The sequence below is a fragment of the Triticum urartu genome, chromosome 2, assembly GCF_003073215.2.
Source record: "Triticum urartu cultivar G1812 chromosome 2, Tu2.1, whole genome shotgun sequence".
Classification (NCBI taxonomy): domain Eukaryota; kingdom Viridiplantae; phylum Streptophyta; class Magnoliopsida; order Poales; family Poaceae; genus Triticum; species Triticum urartu.
The window spans coordinates 473,958,251-473,979,891 of record NC_053023.1 but is presented as its reverse complement, the minus strand read 5'-3'; the positions used below and the strand labels follow the sequence as shown (position 1 = coordinate 473,979,891).

The 21,641-nt window shown below is 44.3% G+C and overlaps 1 protein-coding gene across 3 annotated transcripts; it reads left to right on the top strand.

Annotated features, from left to right (window-relative positions):
- Positions 1–16,686: 16,686 nt before the first annotated feature.
- Positions 16,687–20,365, top strand: LOC125537995 (histidinol dehydrogenase, chloroplastic). 3 transcript variants are annotated; one of them, XM_048701306.1, is made up of 15 exons: positions 16,687–16,859; positions 16,961–17,086; positions 17,189–17,301; positions 17,397–17,449; positions 17,538–17,610; positions 17,922–18,023; positions 18,112–18,213; positions 18,305–18,376; positions 18,460–18,522; positions 18,611–18,652; positions 18,915–18,974; positions 19,074–19,184; positions 19,345–19,515; positions 19,729–19,819; positions 19,923–20,365. In XM_048701306.1, the coding sequence occupies exons 2-15, from the start codon at positions 16,987–16,989 to the stop codon at positions 20,195–20,197; spliced, it is 1,428 nt and encodes a 475-aa protein (XP_048557263.1). In that variant the 5' UTR covers positions 16,687–16,859; positions 16,961–16,986; the 3' UTR covers positions 20,198–20,365. The 3 variants fall into 3 exon arrangements, with proteins under 3 accessions (XP_048557263.1, XP_048557265.1, XP_048557264.1); XM_048701308.1 differs by having other exon boundaries at positions 16,692–16,859; positions 16,995–17,086; XM_048701307.1 differs by having other exon boundaries at positions 16,694–16,859; positions 16,967–17,086.
- The last annotated feature ends 1,276 nt before the right edge of the window (positions 20,366–21,641 follow it).

The following is a 21,641-nucleotide window of genomic DNA, read 5'->3' as shown; positions in this document are numbered from 1 at the left end:
GTTTGGATACAGATAAGGTAAATTACATCCGGGGTGTTACAAGTTGGTACCATCAAAAGTCATCGGACAGCGAGGAACGGCAACATAGTCGGAGGGCAGAGACATCATGCTTGTTTCTTTTTTTCTTTTATTTTTTTTGTGGACAGACGATCCGGAGCCGGCAACAGCAGCGACGGGACCTGGCTGCTGGATCATGGGCGGGACCTGGCGAATGGGCACGAGTGGAACCGGTCAGCTGGAACGAGCGGAACGGGTCAGGTGGATCGTGGACGGAGCCTGGCGGCTGGATCCTCCCACTGGATCGGGATTCAGGCTGAGACACCGACTCCTTCCCGCTTGGGCGGCCGCGGGCGTTGATGCAGATCAGGCAAGGGCGGCGGCTAGGATCCAGCGAGAACGTCGATGCAGTACAGATCGAATCATGGGAGGGCGACGAAGATGAGATCAGGAAAGGGTGGCGGCTGGGATCCGGCGAGGATGGCGGAGATCGGTGATAGGAAGGAGCTGGCGGCCACAGAAGCACGTCCTAGCATTGACCCGCAGGGGGGAGAGGAGCAGGCACGGAGAGCCAACGGTGGCCACAGACGAGGGTAACGGCGCGAGGTGGATCAACAACATGAGTTGCAGCGTGCTAAAAATTGACCTAGCTCTAATACCATGTTAGGAATATGCAACTTGTATTTCCAGGTGGCCATAGGCCAATATATATACATATACATGTGTGGAATATATGCAGGAAACCCCTTATACAATAGGGTAAATACGAAAGGTGACATGGCTATATATATATATAACTCTAACACCTGAAATACCTGAAAAGGACTAAGGATATGTTTCTCATTTATGGAGGTGACAAAGAGCTCGTCGTAAACGGTTACGTTGATGCAAGCTTTGACACCGATCCGGATTACTCTAAGTCACATACCGGATACGTATTTTTATTGAATGATGGAGCTGTCAGTTGGTGCAGTTCTAACCAGAGCATCGTGGCGGGATCTACATGTGAAGCGGAGTACATAGCTGCTTCGGAAGCAGCAAATGAAGGAGTCTGGATGAAAGAATTCATATCCGATCTAGGTGTAATACATAGTGCATCGGGTCCAATGAAAATCTTTTGTGCCAATACTGGTGCAATTGCCTTGGCAAAGGAATCCAGATTTCACAAGCGAACCAAGTACATCAAGAGACACTTAAATTCCATCCACGATCAAGTCAAGGAGGGAGACATAGAGATTTGCAAGATACATACGGATCTGAATGTTACAGACCCGTTGACTAAGCCTCTCTCACGAGCAAAACATGATCAACACCAAGACTCCATGGGTGTTAGAATCATTACTATGTACTCCCTCCATCCGCGAATAAGTGTACTTCTATCTTTTGTCCTAGGTCAAAGTTTTAAAACTTTGACCAACTTTATAGGGAAAAGTACTAGCATTTATGACACTAAGTTAATATCACTAGATCTATTTTGAAATGTACTTTCATAATATACCAATATGCACTTTTATATGCACTTTTATATTATTTTTGGGACTAACCTATTAACCGGAGGCCCAGTGCCAGTTTCTGTTTTTGCCTATTTTAGTGTTTCATAGAAAAGGAATATCAAACGGAATCCAAACGGAATGAAACCTTCGCGAGGATCTTTATTGGAACAAACGCAAACCAGGAGAGTTGGAGTGGAAGTATGGAACTCCGCGAAGCTTCCACGAGGCAGGAGGGTGCGCCCAGGGGGGTTAGGCGCGCCCCCACCCTCGTGGGCCCCCCAAAGCTCCACCAATGTAGTTCTTTCGCCTATATATACTCTTATACCCTAAAAACATCAGGGGGAGCCACGAAACCAGTTTTCCACCGCCGCAACCTTCTGTACCCGTGAGATCCCATCTGGGGCCTTTTCCGGCGATCTGTCGGAGGGGGATTCGATCACGGAGGGCTTCTACACCAACACCATAGCCTCTCTGATGATGTGTGAGTAGTTTACCACAGACCTTCGGGTCCATAGTTATTAGCTAGATGGCTTCTTCTCTCTCTTTGGTTCTCAATACAAAGTTCTCCTTGATGTTCTTGGAGATCTATTCGATGTAATACTTTTTGCGATGTGTTTGCTGAGATCCGATGAATTGTGGATTTATGATCAAGTTTATCTATGAACAATATTTAGTTCTTATCTGAATTCTTATATGCATGATTTGATATCTTTGCAAGTCTCTTCGAATTATCGGTTTAGTTTGGCCTACTAGATTGATCTTTCTTGCAATGGGAAAAGTGCTTAGCTTTGGGTTCAATCTTACGGTGTCCTTTCCCAGTGACAGTAGGGGCAGCAAGGCATGTATTGTATTGTTGCCATTGAGGATAAAAAGATGGGGTTTATATCATATTGCTTGAGTTTATCCCTCTACATCATGTCATCTTGCCTAAAGCATTACTCTGTTCTTATGAACTTAATATTCTAGATGCATGTTGGATAGCGGTCGATGTGTGAAGTAATAGTAGATGCAGAATCGTTTCGGTCTACTTAACACGGACGTGATGCCTATATTTCATAAACATTGCCTAGATATTCTCATAACTATGCGCTCTTCTATCAATTGCTCGGCAGTAATTTGTTCACCCACCGTAACACTTGTTATCATGACAGAAGCCACTAGTGAAACCTATGGCCCCCGGGTCTCTTTCTTATTATATTGCATCTCTTTTATTTACATCGCATCTCATTTACTAATTTGCAATCTATACAACAAAAATACCAAAAATATTTACCTTACTATCTTTATCAGATCTCACTTCCGCAAGTGACTGTGAAGGGATTGACAACCCCTTTACCGCGTTGGTTGCGAGGTTCTTGATTGTTTGTACAGGTACTAGGTGACTTGTGTGTTATCTCCTACTGGATTGATACCTTGGTTCTCAAAAACTGAGGGAAATACTTATGCTACTTTGCTGCATCACCCTTTCCTCTTCAAGGGAAAACCAACACATGCTCAATAGGTAGCAGCCCTCTCGGTAATGCACATCACTATGAGCCTTGCAAGCAATGTGTCTAATGAGTTAGGCATGGGATGATGCATTACGGAATGAGTAAAGAGACTTGCCGGTGACGAGATTGAACTAGGTATGATGATACCAACGATCGAATCTCGGGCAAGTAACATATCGATGACAAAGGGAACAACATATGTTGTTATGCGGTTTGACTGATAAAGATCTTCGTAGAATATGTAGGAACCAATATGAGCATCCAGGTTCCGCTATTGGTTATTGACCGGAGATGTGTCTAGGTCATGTCTACATAGTTCTCGGACTTGTAGGGTCTGCACGCTTAACGTTCGATGACAATTTGTATTATGAGTTATGTGATTTGATGACCGAAGGTTGTTTAGAGTCCCGGATGAGATCAAGGACATGACGAGGAGTCCCGAAATGGTTGAGACATAAAGATTCATATATTGTAAGGTTACATTCGGACATCGAAATGTTTCGGGTCGTTTCGGATGAGTTTCGGAGTACCGGGGGTTACCGGACCCCCCCCCCCGGGGGGAAGTTATTGGGCCTCATGGGCCTAGTAGTGGAAGAGGGGAGGCTGGCCAAGGAGTGCCCCCCCCAAGCCCAATCCGAATTTGGTTAGGGTTGTGGGGGGGCCTTTCCTTCTCTCATCCTTCTCCTTCCCTCCTTCTCCTACTAGAAATAGGAAAGAGGAGGGGAATCCTACTTGGACTAGGGAGTCCTAGTAGGATTCCCCACACATGGCACGCCCCCTTAGGGCCGGCCGCCTATTCCCTCCCCTCCTTTATATGCGTGGCTAGGGGGCACCCCATAGACACACAAGTTGATCTTTTAGCCGTGTGCGGTGCCCCCCTCCACAGTTACACACCTCGGTCATATCGTTGTAGTGCTTAGGCGAAGCCTTGCATCGGTAACTTCATCATCACCGTCACCACGCCGTCGTGCTGACGGAACTCTCCCTTGGCCTCAGCTGGATTAAGAGTACGAGGGACGTCACCGAGCTGAACGTGTGCTGATCACAGAGGTGACGTGCGTTTGGTACTTGGATCGGTTGGATCACGAAGATGTTTGACTACATCAATCGCGTTACTAAATGCTTCCGCTTTCGGTCTACGAGGGTACGTAGACACACTCTCCCCTCTCGTTGCTATGCATCTCCTAGATAGATCTTGCATGATCGTAGGTATTTTTTTGAAATACTGCATTCCCCAACATCATATGCTCAGAATGTCTGGGTACTACAATCGCTTGAATCAAGTGGGAGTTAATCTTCCAGATAAGATAGTGATTGACAGAGTTCTCTAGCCACTATCACCAAGTTACTAGAACTTCGTGATGAACTATAATATGCAAGGGATGACGAAAATGATTCCCAAGCTCTTCGCGATGCTGAAATCGGCGAAGGTACAAATCAAGAAAGAACATCAAGTGTTGATGATTAACAAGACCACTAGTTTCAAGTAAAAGGGAAAGGGAAAGAAAGGGAACTTCAAGAAGAATGACAAGAAAGTTGTCACTCTCGGTAAGAAGCCCAAAGCTGGACCCAAGCCTGAAATTAAGTGCTTCTACTGCAAAGGAAATGGTCACTGGAAACGGAACTGCCCCAAATACTTGGTGGATGAGAAGGTTGGCAAAGTGAACAAAGGTATATTTGATATACATGTTATTGATGTGTACTTTACTAGTGTTCATAGTAGCCCCTGGGTATTTGATACCGGTTCAGTTGCTAAGATTAGTAACTCGAAACAGGAGTTACAAAATGAACAGAAACTAGTTGAGGGCGAAGTGACGATGTGTGTTGGAAGAGATTCCAAGGTTGATAAGATCACCATCGCATACTCCCTCTACCTTAGGGATTAGTGTTGAACCTAAATAAATGTTATTTGGTGTTTGAGTTGAGAATGAATATGATTGGATCATGTTTATTGCAATATGGTTATTCATTTAAAACAGAGAATAATTGTTGTTCTATTTACATGAATAAACCTTCTATGGTCATACACCCAATGTAATGTTGGGGAACGTAGTAATTCAAAAAAATTCCTACGATCACGCAAGATCTAACTAGGAGATGCATAGCAATGAGAGGGGAGAGTCTGTCCGCGTACCCTCGTAAACCAAAAGCGGAAGCGTTTAGTAACGCGGTTGATGTAGTCGAACGTCTTCACGATCCAACCGAACCAAGTATCGAACGTATGGCACCTCCGTGTTTAGCACACGTTCAACACAATGACGTCCCTTGAGCTCTTGATTCAGTTGAGGACGAGGGAGAGTTTCGTCAGCACGACGGCATGGTGACGGTGATGATGACGTTACGGGTGCAGGGCTTCACCTAATTTCTACGACAATATGACCGAGGTGTGAAACTATGGAGGGGGGCACCGTACACGACGAAGAGATTGTATGTTGTCTCTTTGGGATGCCCCTCGCCTCCGTATATAAAGGGGGAGGAGGAGGTGGCCGGACAAGGGGGCGCGCCATGGGGGGAGTCCTACTTGGACTCCTAGTCCAAGTAGGATTCGACCCCCTCCTTCCTTCCACCGGAGAGGAAAAGGGGAAGGGAGAGAGAGGGAGAAGGAAAGAGGGGTCCGCCCCCTTCCCCTAGTCCAATTTGGTTTGGGCAAGGGGGGAGCCCCTCCTCACGTGGCCTTTCTCCTCTCCTCCAATATGACCCAATAGGCCCAATACTTCCCCTGCGGGGTTCCGGTAACCCCTCGGTACTCCGGTAAAATATCTGAATCACTCGGAACCATTCCGATGTCCGAATATAACCTTCCAATATATTAATCTTTACCTCTCGACCATGTCGAGACTCCTCGTCATGTCCGTGATCTCATTCGGGACTCCGAACAAACTTTGGTGATCAAATCACATAACTCATAATACAAATCTTCATCGAACGTTAAGCGTGCGAACCCTACGGGTTTGAGAACTATGTATACATGACCAAGACACATCTCCGGTCAATAACCAATAGCGGAACCTGGATGATCATATTGGCTCCTACATATTCTACGGAGATCTTTATCGGTCAAACCGCATAACAACATACGTCATTCCCTTTGTCATCGGTATGTTACTTGCCCGAGATTCGATCGTCGGTATCATCATACCTAGTTCAATCTTGTTACCGGCAAGTCTCTTTACTCGTCCCGTAATGCATCATCCTGTAACTAACTCATTAGTCACATTGCTTGCAAGGCTTATATTGATGTGCAGTACCGAGAGGGCCCAGAGATACCTCTCCGATACACAGAGTGACAAATCCTAATCTTGATCTATGCCAACTCCACAAACACCATCGGAGACACCTGTAGAGCATCTTTATAATCACCCAATTACGTTGTGACGTTTGATAGCTCACAAAGTGTTCCTCCAGTATTCGGGAGTTGCATAATCTCATAGTCAGAGGAACATGTATAAGTCATGAAGAAAGCAATAGCAATAAAACTAAACGATCATAATGCTAAGCTAACGTATGGGTCTTGTCCATCACATCATTCTCTAATGATGTGATCCCGTTCATCAAATGACAACACATGTCTATGGTCAGGAAACTTAACCATCTTTGATTAACGAGCTAGTCAAGTAGAGGCATACTAAGGACACTCTATTTGTTTATGTATTCACACATGTACTAAGTTTCCGGTTAATACAATTCTAGCATGAATAATAAACATTTATCATGATATAAGGAAATATAAATAACAACTTTATTATTGCCTCCAGGGAATATTTCCTTCATGTAAATGGTTTATTGAATCTCGATCGTAGTAATACACGTATTCATAATATTGATGCCAAAATATGCAAAGTTGATAATAATAGTGCAACATACTTGTGGCACCACCGTTTAGGTCATGTTGGTGTAAAGCGCATGAAGAAACTCCATGCAGATGGGCTTTTGGAATCACTTGATTATGAATCATTTGATGCTTGCGAACCATGCCTCATGGGGAAGATGACTAAAACTCCGTTCTCCGGAACAATGGAGCGAGCTAATAACTTATTGGAAATAATACATACCGATGTATGCGGTCCAATGAGTGTGAGGCACGCGGCGGGTATCCTTATTTTCTGACCTTCATAGATGATTTGAGCAGATATGGGTATATCTACTTGATGAAGCACAAGTCTGAAATGTTTGAAAAAGTTCAAAGAATTTCATAGTGAAGTGGAGAATCATCGTAACAAGAAAATAAAAGTTTCTACGATCTGATCGCAGAAGCGAATATTTGAGTTACAAGTTTGGACTTCATTTAAAACAATGTGGAATAGTTTCACAACTCATGCCACCTAGAACACCACAACATATTGGTGTGTCCGAACGTCGTAACCATACTTTATTAGATATGGTGCGATCTATTATGTCTCTTACCGATTTACCACTATCATTTTGGGGTTATGCATTAGAGACAGCTGCATTCAATTTAAATAGGGCACCATCTAAATCCATTGAGACGACACCGTATAAACTATGGTTTGGCAAGAAACCTAAGCTGTCATTTCTTAAAGTTAGGGGTTGCGGTGCTTATGTGAAAAAGCTTTAGCCTGATAAGCTCGAACCCAAATCGGAGAAGTGCGTCTTCATAGGATACCCAAAAGAAATTGTTGGGTACACGTTCTATCACAGATCCGAAGGCAAGATTTTTGTTGCTAAGAATGGATACTTTCTAGAGAAGGAGTTTCTCTCGAAAGAAGTGAGTGGGAGGAAATTAGAACTTGATGAGGTAATTGTACCTTCTCTCGAATCGGAAAGTAGCTCATCACAGAAAACCATTCCCGTGATGCCTAACACCAACTAGAGAGGAAGCTAATGATAATGATCATGAAACTTCAGATCAAGTTACTACCGAACCTCGTAGGTCAACCAGAGCATGTTCCGCACCAGAGTGGTACGGTAATCCTGTTCTGGAAGTCATGTTACTAGACCATGATGAACCTATGAACTATGAGGAAGCGATGATGAGCCTAGATTCCACAAAATGGCTTGAGGCCATGAAATCTAAGATAGGATCCATGTATGAGAACAAAGTATGGACTTTGGTTGACTTGCCCGATGATCAGCAAGCCATAGAGAATAAATGGATCTTCAAGAAGAAGACTGATGCTTGATGGTAATGTTACTATCTACGAAGCTCGACTTGTCGAAAAAGGTTTTCGACAAGTTCAAGGTGTTGACTACGATGAGATTTTCTCACTCGTAGCGATGCTTAAGTCTGTCCGAATCATGTTAGAAATTGCCACATTTTATGAAATCTAGCAAATGGATGTCAAAACTGCATTCCTTAATGGATTTCTTAAAGAAGAGTTGTATATGATGCAACCAGAAGGTTTTGTCGATCCTAAAGGTGCTAACAAAGTGTGCACTCTCCAGTGATCCATTTATGGACTGGTGCAAGCATCTCGGAGTTGGAATGTACGCTTTGATGAGGTGATCAAATCATATGGTTTTATACAGACTTTTGGAGAAGGCTGTATTTATAAGAAAGTGAGTGGGAGCTCTGTAGTATTTCTAATATTATATGTGGATGACATATTTTTGAAATGATATATAATTTCTGGATAGCATAAAAGGATACTTGAATAAAAGTTTTTCAATGAAAGACCTCGGTGAAGCTGCTTATATATTTTGCATCAAGATCTATGGGGATAGAATAGATCGAGATGCTTAATAGGACTTCCACAAAGCACATCACCTTGACAAGATTTTGAAGAAGTTGAAAATAGGTCAGTCAAAGAAAGAGTTCTTGCCTGTGTTGCAAGGTGTAAAGTTGAGTAAGACACAAAACCCGACCACGACAGAAGATATAGAGAGAATGAAAGTCATTCCCTATGCCTCGGCCATTGGTTCTATAAAGTATGCCATGCTGTGTACCTAGCCTATTGTGTACCTTGCCATGAGTTTGGAAAGGGGGTACAATAGTGATCCAGGAGTAGATCACTGAACATCGGTCAAAATTATCCTTAGGTACCTAAATAGGACTAAGGAAATGTTTCTCGGTTATGGAGGTGACAAAGAGTTCATCGTAAAGGGTTACGTCGATGCAAGCCTTGACACTGATCCAGATGACTCTGAGTCTCAATCTAGATACATATTGAAAGTGGGAGCAATTAGCTAAAGTAGCTCCGTGCAAAGCATTGTAGACATAGAAATTTGCAAAATACATACGGATCTGAATGTGGCAGACCCGTTGACTAAACCTCTCTCACAAGCAAAACATGATCACACCTTAGTAGGGCATTAATCACATCGCGATGTGAACTAGATTATTGACTCTAGTAAACACTTTGGGTGTTGGTCACATGGCGATGTGAACTATTGGTGTTAAATCACATGGCGATGTGAACTAGATTATTGACTCTAGTGCAAGTGGGAGACTGAAGGAAATATGCCCTAGAGGCAATAATAAAGTTGTTATTTTATATTTTCTTATATCATGATAAATGTTTATTATTCACGCTAGAATTGTATCAACCGAAAACTTGATACATGTGTGGATACACAGACAAAATACAGTGTCCCTAGTAAGCCTCTACTAGACTAGCTCGTTAATCAAAAATGGTTAAGTTTCCTAACCATAGACATGTGTTGTCATTTGATGAATGAGATCACATCATTAGGAGAATGATGTGATGGACAAGACCCATCTGTTAGCTTAGCATATTGATCATTCAGTTTTATTGCTATTGCTTTCTTCATGTCAAATACATATTCCTTCGACTATGAGATTATGCAACTCCCGGATACTAAAGGAATACCTTGTGTTCTATCAAATGTCACAACGTAACTGGTGATTATAAAGATGCTCTACAGGTATCTCCAAAGGTCTTTGTTGGGTTGGCATAGATCAAGTTTAGGATTTGTCACCCCGAGTATCGGAGAAGTATCTCTGGGCCCTCTCGGTAATACACATCATGATGAGCCTTGCAAGCAATGTGACTAATGAGTTAGTTATGGGATGATGTATTACGGAACAAGTAAATAGACTTGCCGGTAATGAGATTGAACTAGGTATGAAGATACCAACGATCGAATCTCGGGCAAGTAACATACCAATGACAAAGGGAATAACGTATGTTGTCATTACGGTACGACCGATAAAGATCTTCATAGAATGTGTGGGAACCAATATGAGCATCCAGGTTCCGCTGTTTGTTATTGACCAGAGAGGTGTCTCGGTCATGTCTACATAGTTCTCGAACCCGTAGGGTTCGCACACTTAATGTTCGATGACGATTTTGTATTATATGAGTTATGTGATTTGGTGACCGAATGTTGTTAGGAGACCTGGATGAAATCACGAACATGAAAAGGAGTCTCGAAATGGCCGAGAGGTAAAGATTCATATGTTGGACGATGGTATTCGGACACCGGAAGTGTTCCGGGGGTACCAGGTGCCTATCGGGTCACCAGAAGGGGTTTCGGGCATCCCCTCGGCAAATACATGGGCCTTAATGGGCCAAGAGGGGGAGAGACCAGCCCCTAAGGGGCTGGTGCGCCCCATGTAGGCCAAAATAAAGGGGATGGAAAGAGGAGAAGGGAGAAAGCAAGGGGAGGGATTCGGCCTCCCTCTTCCTTCCCTCCTCCCTCCTCCTTCCTCCCCCCTCCGGGAATTATGGCAAGGGGGTCGAATAGGATTAGGGACCCAAGTAGGATTCCTCCTACTTGGGCACCCCCTTGGCTGCCCCCTCTCCCTCCCACCTATATATATGAAGGGGGAGGCGCCTAGAACACACAACAACATCTGTTAGCCGTGTGCGGCGCCTTCCGTCATATTCACGTAGTGCTCAGGCGAAGCCCTGCACGGATCACTTCACCATCACCATCACCACGCCGCCATGCTGACGGAACTCTCCCTCGACACTTTTCTAGATCAAGAGTTAGAGGAACGTCATCGAGTTGAACGTGTGCAGAACTCGGAGGTGCCGTACGTTCGGTGCTTGATCGATCGGAGCGAGAAGAAGTTCGACTACATCAACCGTGTTGTCAAATGCTTCTGCTTTCAGACTACGAGGGTATGTGGACACACTCTGCCCCTCTCGTTGCTATGCATCTCCTAGATAGATCTTGCGTGAGCGTATGATTTTTTTTGAAATTGCATGCTACGTTCCCCAACAGCCACACCATCTGTTGCCGAGCCCATACCATGACCAATCGAAGCCCTCCATCCTTCACACATCATCCCTTCCCCTCACCCTTCATTCATATACCCGCTCAGTCTACACCCGCTATGCATGCACCCAATAGCTCTCATGAGCCTATTAGCCCACAAACACCCATTATCCCATCCACACCCCCTAGGCCTAGCCCATCCCCTCCGACTACTCCTTCCGCTCCTACGCCCAATGTACATGAACATGGGTGGTCTGTTCGTGGTCCAACACCTCCTCCCGACCCACCATCTTCGCCGCGAGCAAATGCGCCAATTCATCGCACGCGCTCGACAACAGGTCGCCTTCCTTCCCCGATCGACCGCCTCAATCTTTCTGCTGTCGTGTCCTCACCTATACCGCATAATTATCTCATGGCTCTTTGTGATCCCTCTTGGCGCCACACTATACAGGAAGAATGTGATGCTCTTATCGTTAATAAAACCTAGACTCTCGTCCCTCCTCCTCTAGGTGCCAACATTGTTAGTGGTAAATGGATCTTCCGACATAATTATAACTCGGATGGCTCACTTGCTCGACATAAGGCTCGTTGGATCGTACGCGGTTTTTCACAACAACCAGGTGTCGACTATGATGAGACTTTTAGTCCAGTTGTAAAACTGGTTACCATTCATTTGGTTCTTTCTCTTGCACTTTCTTCCTCTTGGCCCATTCACCAAATCGATGTAAAAAATGCTTTTCTTCATGGCTATCTCGATGAGGTCGTCTATAGTCAACAACCATATGGTTTTCTTGACACTAACCATCCCAATTATGTCCGTGTTTGCATAAGTCTCTCTATGGACTAAAACAAGCTCCTCGTGCTTGGTTTCAGCGGTTCGCAATCTATGCTCACTCAGTTGGTTTTGCCGAATCCAAATCTGACACCTCCTTGTTCATCTTTCATAAGGGCGACACCACCACATACTTATTTCTTTATGTTGATGATATCATTCTTACCACCTCTTCTTCCACTTCTCTAAATTCAATTATTCATCTATTCAGTAAGGAATTTGCTATGAAAGATCTTGGACCACTTCATCATTTTCTTGGTATCTCTGTTTCTCGTACACCTGCTAGTTTGCATCACAACGGCAATATATTCTAGAAATTTTATCCCGTGCTGGCATGAGTGATTGTAACCTTGTCTCTACACCGGTCGACACCAAAGCCAAACTCTCCGCAACTTCTGGTTCTCCTATTTCGGATCCTTCTTTGTATCGCAGTCTTGCCGGTGCCCTTCAATACGCCACTCTCACTCACCCAGATATAGCCTATGTTGTTCAACAAGTGTGCCTTCACATGCATGATCCTCGTGATCCTCATCTCTTTTTCTCAAACGCATTATGCGCTATCTCAAAGGCACACTTGATCTCGGCCTAACTCTTTATCCTTCCTCCTCTCACACCCTCATTGCCTACTCAGATGCTGATTAGGCTGGTTGCCCGGACACCAGACGTTCCAGATCTAGATTTTGTATGTTTCTCGGTGATAATTTGATCTCATAGTCTTCTTGACGGCAAACCACAATTTCGCGTTCCAGTTCGGAGGCTGAATACCGCGTTGTGGCCGCTGCCGTGGCTGATTCTTGTTGGGTCCGTTAGTTACTACAAGAACTACATCAACCTGTCTGCGGTGCCACAGTTGTTTTTGTGACAATGTGAGTGCAGTCTATCTTGCTCACAGCCCGGTACAACATCGACGAACCAAACATATCAAGCTTGACATCCATTTTGTCCGTGAGAAAGTTGCTCTTGGTGCTGTTCGAGTCATGCATGTTCCTTCTTCATCACAATATGCTGATATATTCACGAAGGGTCCTCCTTGTGTATTATTTCATGAGTTTCGATCCAGTCTACACCTTGCTACGCTTCCAGGTTCAGACTGCGGGAACGTGTTAGAGAGTCCTGTATCTAGTCGGTCAGTTGTTGTACCATATCCAGCCAACAATGCTAAACATCCTAGTATGTTTAGATTACCAAACATAGACTGAGTCGGTTTGTAATTACCTTGACTTGCAATACAAGTTCATACCATGTATACATATATATATTGTGGCATTCAGACTAGAGGAGGCGTGCAATTTTGCAGCCCCGATTCTTATCTGTCTTACAGTTATGGAGGACCTTGTGTGAACGAGTTATTTCGCAACAAGGGCATACAAGAGAGCGACAGGGGAAATCTCTACTTCTAATGAAGCAGTTGGTGAATCGTCTCCATGGTTTATTTTCGCTGGTTTATTTTTGTCTCTCCTCCCATCACCCCCTCCCACCCTGGTCCATCGGTTTATTTTTCTCTCCACTCTTTATTACAACCAGAACTTTCCTAACGTATAATAAATCACGGATCTAACTTCCTTAAATTATGCAAATCAATCGATTCCTTTTATTGGTTTAATTTTTCTTAGAAAACAAATAACAGATTTTCAGGAAACAAATAATATATTTTAATCTAACTTATCTAAATCAATCGATTTCTCTCATTAGTGAATTTTTTTAGGAAACAAATAACAGACACATCACAAACTTTCCTCCCAATAAATAGTTTCTTAACATTTGCAAACTTTCCTAATCAGACACGTCACAAACGGGCAGGTACTGATATCACGTTACCAAACAATAAAATCCCATTTGCATAGAAATCAGTTCAAAATCCTAATTTTCCTAATTTTTTACCTTTCCTTGATAACAAACAATATTTCCTATATTTTCCACCTATAGAAGGAAATCGCCCCTCCATCGATATTGGCATTTTTTTGGAATGAGATCTCCAGGTTATGATTTTTTTATGATTCTTTCCAGTTGTGAACTCTCCTTCCGCTCCGGCTCCTTCTCGCAGTTGGTGAATAGTCTCCACCATTTATTTTCGCTGGGTTTTTTTCGTCTCTCCTCCCACCACCACCTCCCACCCTGGTCCATCGGTTTATTTTTCTCTCCACTCTTTATTACAACCAGAACTTTCCTAGCGTATAACAAATCACGGATCTAACTTCCTTAAATTATGCAAATCAATCGGTTCCTTTTATTGGTTCAATTTGTCTTAGGAAACAAATAACAGATTTTCAGGAAACAAACAATATATTTTAATCTAACTTTCCTAACTTATCTAAATTAATCGATTTCTCTCATTAGTGAAATTTATTTTAGGAAACAAATAACACACACGTCACAAACTTTCCTCCCAATAAATAGTTTCTTAACATTTGCAAACTTTCCTAATCAGACACGTCACAAACGGGCAGGTACTGATATCACGTTACCAAACAATAAAACTCCATTTGCATAGAAATCAGTTCAAAATCCTAACTTTCCTAAAAAAATTTACCTTTCCTTGATAACAACCAATATTTCCTATGTTTTCCACCTATAGAAGGAAATCACCCCTCCATCGATATTAGCATTTTTTGGAATGAGTTCTCCAGGTTATGATTTTTTTTGCGATTCTTTCCAATTGTGACATCTCCTTCCGCTCCGGCTCCTTCTCGCATAAACACCTCCACCACAGCCAGCTGACGCCACCCCAGACCTCCTGCCTCTCCACACCTTCTCCGCCACCTCCTCCTCATACTCCATTGACAATCCCTCCGCCATGTTTGTCCACGGCGGTGTCGAGGACATGGCGCAGCAGCGTACTAGCGGTAGAGCAGCGCATAGCAGCAGGAAGCAGCACGCAGCAGGCGAGGCAAGCGGCCAGCGTGGCTGAGGGGGCGGCCGACAGAAGATGGCCGTGATAGGAGGGGGCGCGAGGCAGGGGCGCGACTGCGGGGCGAGCGAAGGGATAGGCGGCAGCAGACGGGGCGAGCGCAGCTAGCGAGAGTGTGGCGCGTGGCCAGGGTGTGCGTCGCGCGGGTCACAGTGGTGTGGTGGCTGCGGTGAGCGCGACAGCAGTGGCGGGCGCGATCGACGCGGTGTGGCACAGGCGTGGGCATGGAGAGGGAGTGGCCCTGCGGGCGCGGAAGAAGAGCAGCAGGCTCGGGCATGAGCGCGCATAGGAGCGGGCATGTGCCACGGGGTCAATCCGAGGAGCTCGGTGGCTACCCCTGCAACGGCCATGGCGGACGGCGGTTCTCAGCCACGGCAAAATACCTAACGAGAGCAAACGAGAGGGAAAACAGGGGAAAGGCAAGAGGAGATCATGACAGTGTCAATGGCGCCCTAGGGGAAGACATGGGAGCCCGGGGAGGCGCGGATCGAACGACAATGTTATGGTGGCCGAAGGTTGAGGAAGACGGCAGCGACGCCGATGCGGGGGTGCTGGACTTGATCTCGTTGGCGCAGACGAAGTAGCGGAGGAGTTCGGAGCTCCTTGACAAGCTCCTAGCCTGCAGGGAGAGCAGTGGATGTGTGGACGGGGTCGGTCATGGTGGCTGTGGCGTCTGACTTCGTCCAGATCGACGGGATCGAGCGAGCGAGGAGGAGAAGTGGATCTGGAAGGGGGCGTCGAGGAGTGAGGCCATGGGGGGCAGGGGAGGCAGGGCATCACCCTTATGCATTCCCCTTCGATGTCGGCGAGGTGGTCGGGCGGGAGTTCGGCTCTGTAGCGACGCGGCTTGGGAAAATATAAGTTGTGGTGGCAAATATAATACACATAATCCATATTGTTATGCACTAGCGTGTGTGCGTTTGAAATAGATGGATTATGATCCCGTACCCAATAAGATGGATATGTGTGTATGTTAGAGAGAGAGGGAGGGAGAGGGGGAGAGAGTGAGGAAGAGGGAGGGATAGAGTATGTGTGTGAGAATTTGATGATAAAAAATGTCGCCAATGTCACTTGATATGTACGAGAATATTAAATGTAATATTAACATAACTGATATTGAACTTTTAAAATTAATATGGCCCCATTACAACGCACGAACGTTCTTCTAGTTTTCTATAGGAAATAAGTGTCGTTGGTTGGAGATAAAGCGTGTTCTTTTAATCATCTTGAGTCTGGTAAACTTTGTGAGAAAAACTGTAAATATTCTACTAAATCTTCTTTCAAATAGGATTAATTTTTGCAAGGATACAAAAATTCCCATAAACCTAGACCGTATATTGTGTCAGGATATACACTTAAAACATTGTTTTTTAAAATATTTTTTAACACAGTATAAACGCATACGCTCATACATACGCATAAACTATTTTTATAAGCACTTTCGAGAGACTGAGCCGACACATCATCTTGAAAGGAGAATGCGTGCAACAATGTAAGTCTTGAACTTGAACTGGGGTGAGCAGGTGATAACTCTGTCCTCCTAACAATCCAACCACAGAATGGTCATACCATAGAACATTGTTGATGTGATCTTTTATTTTGTACGAGTCAGTTTTCACCTATTTCACGTCTTTTATAAGGGTTATTTTTTAGGATTTTATTTTAAATTATTATTTTTAGCGAAAATGATTTATTTTGAAGTTTTGTACGGGATTTATTTTAAGTTTCTTTAGGCAAGATGTCGGGACTCCGATTCGAACTGCAAATGTGTGGCAGCACTCGGCAGCCTAGGCTCGGCCCATCAAAATAAGCATCACCACCTACGGCCCATTCAGCGCCGCCACTCTCTCGTTTTCCCCCATCCGTCCCTTGAGACGGCGCCTCCTTTGCCGGAGCACTCAGCACAGTAGACCACGGTCACGGACAGCGGCGACCTCCTTCCGAGCGTGGCTTTACCGCCGGCCGTAGAAACCCTGCACCGCCGCCGTTTGGTTTCGGTTCGTCTCTCTACCTTCCGTATTATTCGTCGGTCATGGTTTCGCCGTCGGCTTAACCATAGCGCATCTTCCCCCATGCTTCTGATTCTCCAACGCCTCAGAAACAGAATTGAATCGGGCTCTGTTGATGGGCAGCTTGCGCGCTCCGCCTCAGCTCGCCGGCGGCACCAACCTTGGTCGCGGTTACCGGCCCTGTCTTGCCTCTTCCGGGGTCCCCAAATCCAAAGGTGCGTGCTTTTGACTTGCGTATTCTGTTGTTGTAGCCTTTGGTTCCTAAGCTTGTTGGATAAGATTCTCGGAATTGTGATATGCCTGCTTCGTGGTTTCAGTGTTGGGTGTTAGCTGCGCGATGAAGTCCTATAGGCTGTCCGATCTCAGTGATGCCGAGGTTAGCGGCCTCAAGGCGCGCCCTCGCATTGACTTCACCTCCATTTTCAGCACGGTAAGATAATAGTGAAATTATTCATGGGTATGGAGTTGAAATTGTGCCCTAGCTTGACATCCATGGGATTTGGATTTGTGGATTTGTGGGATTAGGTGAATCCGATTGTTGAAGATGTCCGCGTCAGAGGTGATGCTGCGGTTAAGGAGTAAGTGTTTTGTACTATTTGATCTTTATCGTTCTGTTCATGGCCTATTGCAGAGTTTTTCTTACTTTGCTGTACATGGTCTGTTCAGTTACACAGAAAAGTTTGACAAGGTCACTCTCGATAATGCCGTTGTGCGTGTTAGCGATCTCCCAGATGCAGAGGTACTCATCTTGTGATGTGCATCTAAATTATGCTGTTTGTCTTGTTAATTTAACCAAAGTCACAAGCAGATAAATTTCAGGCCTTTTCTCTCCACGCACCATATTGATACATGGCTTGTTTGGTTACTTATTTCTTTAGTTGCAGCTCGCAATTCTAGGCTTTATCTACTTGCATTCAGATGCTTTCAATCCTTAGAAATAAGTACACCTGATGTTAGTATATTTTATGTCCAGATTCAGATGGTCCTCAAATAGTTTTTTTTTTCATCTGCTAGATGATTTTGGCTGTCTTACCTTCATCAAATTTGTAGCTTGATCCAGCTGTTAAGGAAGCCTTTGATGTGGCGTATGACAATATTTATGCCTTCCATGTTTCACAAAAGTCGCCAGAAAAGACAGTTGAGAATATGAAAGTAAGAGAATGCTTTGATGCCCCCATTTACGTTTTGTCCTTTCTATATGCTTATGCTTATTTATTTGTGCGCTCCTGAATGTATGAAGGGAGTGAAGTGTAAAAGGATAACAAGATGCATTGGTTCTGTCGGGCTGTATGTTCCAGGGGGCACTGCAGTCTTGCCTTCAACTGCATTGATGCTTGCTGTGGTATGCTCATGTTTGTTCAAATCCTCTAAACTAAGTTACCTGCAGTTATTTGTTGTTTTGAATTTCTCACGTGGATTCTCTTTTTTAATAGCCTGCACAGATTGCTGGATGCAAAACCGTAGTTCTTGCCACACCCCCTAGTCGTGATGGTAGCATATGTAAGGTACGCTTTGTGGGACATGGAAATGCTGCTGTTTTTGTAAGGTGAAATTGATGAAATCTGAACATTATTCCTATTTCATGCAGGAGGTTCTTTACTGTGCCAAAAAAGCTGGTGTTACACACATACTAAAAGCTGGGGGAGCTCAGGTAGAAGGATATTTTGAGATATTGCTTGCTTCTATGTAGTTCAATGTTATCAATGTCCTTTATTTTTTAAAATGTTCTTTACTTTCAGGCAATCTCCGCTATGGCATGGGGAACTGCATCATGCCCAAAGGTGCTCAAGATCTATACCACTATGATTTACTTGTTCAAAATCAGTAGGGGCATTTTCTGTCTTCATCACGAAACTTGTACAATGTTGTATTGACATGCACTTGTTAAAGGACTGTAAAATTGAGTTAAGCACTTTTGTGGAGTCATGTCATGATCTTAGCAGCTCATAACCTGTTCCAAATGTCTATGCAAATATAGGCATGTGCACTCGTTAGATGCAACAATTGTTTCTCATTTGCCATCTTTTGTTACTCGCTTGACAGGTTGAGAAAATATTTGGTCCCGGCAACCAGTATGTCACAGCTGCTAAAATGATTCTTCAGGTCTATTCTGTTCTTTCTGTGTAAATCATGACCAGTATCTGCTCGGCATCTTCTCTGTGTGCATTCCTTTCTGTGGTTCTTATTCTTATTTGACTGCAGAACAGCGAAGCTATGGTCTCTATAGACATGCCCGCTGGCCCTTCAGAAGTTCTGGTAATCGCTGACAAATATGCCAACCCAGTTCATGTTGCCGCTGATCTGCTATCTCAGGTATGTTCTCGTCCTGTTACTCTGCTCTGTAGTGCCAAGAGTATATGTTGAATTGACTATTGTCCACTATTTTTGATATCAAACTTGAGGATAACAGATAAAGATAGGATAATATTGATGTTCACCAAGCATTTCCATGTATGTTTGGTCTATCTTGTAGGCAGAACATGGCCCAGATAGTCAGGTTGTTCTAGTTATTGCGGGAGATGGTGTTGATTTAGCTGCCATTGAAGCAGAAGTTAGCAAGCAGTGTGATGCTCTTCCTAGAGGGGACTTTGCTTCCAAAGCACTTGGCCACAGTTTCACTGTGTTTGCCAGAGATATGGCTGAGGTAATTATTCGTTCATGTCATTCCTTCCTATACCGCCTGCGATGCAAAAAAAACTATCGTTTTGTGGCCTTTGTCCTCAGATAGATGCTTGCTTCTAAAAGGAGTACACTATCAGTATGCATCGTAGAAATTTGAAGTCGCGAATTAAGATCCATCTGGTTACTTCCTGTTCTCAAGGATTCATTGACCTCCCCTGTTTGTCCCCCTTTTCAGGCATTATCGTTCTCAAATATGTATGCTCCTGAGCATTTGATCATCAATGTAAAGGATGCTGAGCAATGGGAGGAGCTCATCGAGAATGCAGGTAGGCATGGCTACCAGAGCTTAGTTGCCCCCAAATGCGTATTGATTCGCATCCCACTCTTTGCATACTTCGATCTGCTTAATGTTTGGTCTCCCAACTACAGGGTCAGTTTTCTTGGGACAATGGACCCCCGAGAGCGTCGGTGACTACGCTAGTGGGACGAACCACGTCCTCCCAACCTACGGTTACGCGAGGATGTACAGCGGTGTGTCGCTGAATTCTTTCCTCAAGTACATCACTGTTCAATCCCTGACTGAAGAAGGGCTGAGAAGGCTGGGTCCCTACGTCGCAAAGATGGCAGAAGTTGAAGGCCTAGAAGCGCACAAGCGAGCTGTTACCCTCAGACTGCAAGAGATCGAAGCCACTGTAACTGTTTAAACTGTTAACATGGTCTGTTGTGCCAGTCTATTTGATGCTTGGGAACTGATATTTTTCTTAATTCTTATCGGATGGGACTTGCCAGAGTTTAAGGTGAAGAATACGAAGCTGTTTCATGGAATAATGCTACCTATGTCGATCCGTTAAATGAATAAACTTGTGAGTACAGTCTCTTGTGCGTTGAGAGTTGGAAAGCGGATGAAATAGGTGCCATAATGTTTTTGTTACAAATAATATTTTGATCTTGTGGCAAATGGCTAGCAGAATGCCCTCTCTCTCTCTCTCTCTCTCTCTCTCTGGATCATCAGAAGCCGGCAGACAAAAATTTCATCGATGAGAGAGGTCCCGGGAATTGTAGTATTGTACTACTACATTGCAGACCGCGCAGCTGATTATGGGACCTCACGATGGAGATCACCATAATAGAAGCCAAAAACATGGTTCATCTTCGATGGTGACCCTGACACTAATATCTCAGGCTCGCTGTCAGTGCTGTCGTGCTGGAGAAAAGAAGAGGTCCTCGCTGACTACACACCTAAGATACTGCATTTTCGTACTCGATTCCTAGATGCCAAATTTACCGGAACCTTCTCCCGAAACTAAAAGAAAAGTACAGAAGCCTAAGTTCAGATTACGGAGGTGTACTGTGTACAAGGAGTGATGTCTTGTTTTTTTTTTTGGTGAGGTACAAGGGGAGTAATGGGAGTAATGCTACACGTACGATCAAAAACTGTCTAGTCTTTACACGATGGATGACATGGACTGTTGATTTTTCTTCTTCTTGTTTTTCAATCTTTATATGGTTCATACTAATGCTGTGACACCATCGCAAAGTGTCGTACGCACATTATTTTCGTTCCATGGACCGTAGTTCGGCGCTCTTCTCTCACTTCTATGTTCCCTTGGACATGAAGACATGGACTCAAACGGGATATATCTGATGTCAAACGGGATCTATCTAAGGCGAAGCGTAAAACTCATTGGCAGACCGCCTTGTTTGGATACTCTAACACAGTTAGAGTTAGAGTTATTTTCTAACCCACTCTAACCCAAATAAGCACCTCTCCACCGGGATAGTTGGGTTAGATGAAACTAACCCACTCTAACCCTCCCTGTTTGGATACTTTTGGGTTATTTGAGCCTCAAACTAACCCAAACTAGCTCTAACCCCATGATCCAAACAGGGCCATGGTCGAAAATTCAGAGGCACAAGCTCAGTGGTAGCCAGGGATTCCATGACTTCAGGGTGTTTAACTAGGCTCTGTTGGCGCTGCAAGCTTCGAGACTTCTCACTAAACCTGGGAGTCTTTGTTCGCAGGTATTAAAAGCTCGATATTACCTGAAAGGGCGTTTGGAGGACACAGTTTTCTCAGGCAATGCATCGATCACGTGGCAAGCGATCCAATATGGTCTCGAGGGCCGAGGAAGTCGCTCCATCTCCACA

Coding starts and splice junctions, on each gene's coding strand:
- LOC125537995 (XM_048701306.1), top strand. CDS start 16,987: ATGGGCAGCTTGCGCGCTCCGCCTCAGCTCGCCGGCGGCACCAACCTT. Junction 17,302..17,396: donor TCACCTCCATTTTCAGCACG/GTAAGATAATAG, acceptor TTGTGGGATTAG/GTGAATCCGATTGTTGAAGA. Junction 18,024..18,111: donor AGACAGTTGAGAATATGAAA/GTAAGAGAATGC, acceptor GAATGTATGAAG/GGAGTGAAGTGTAAAAGGAT.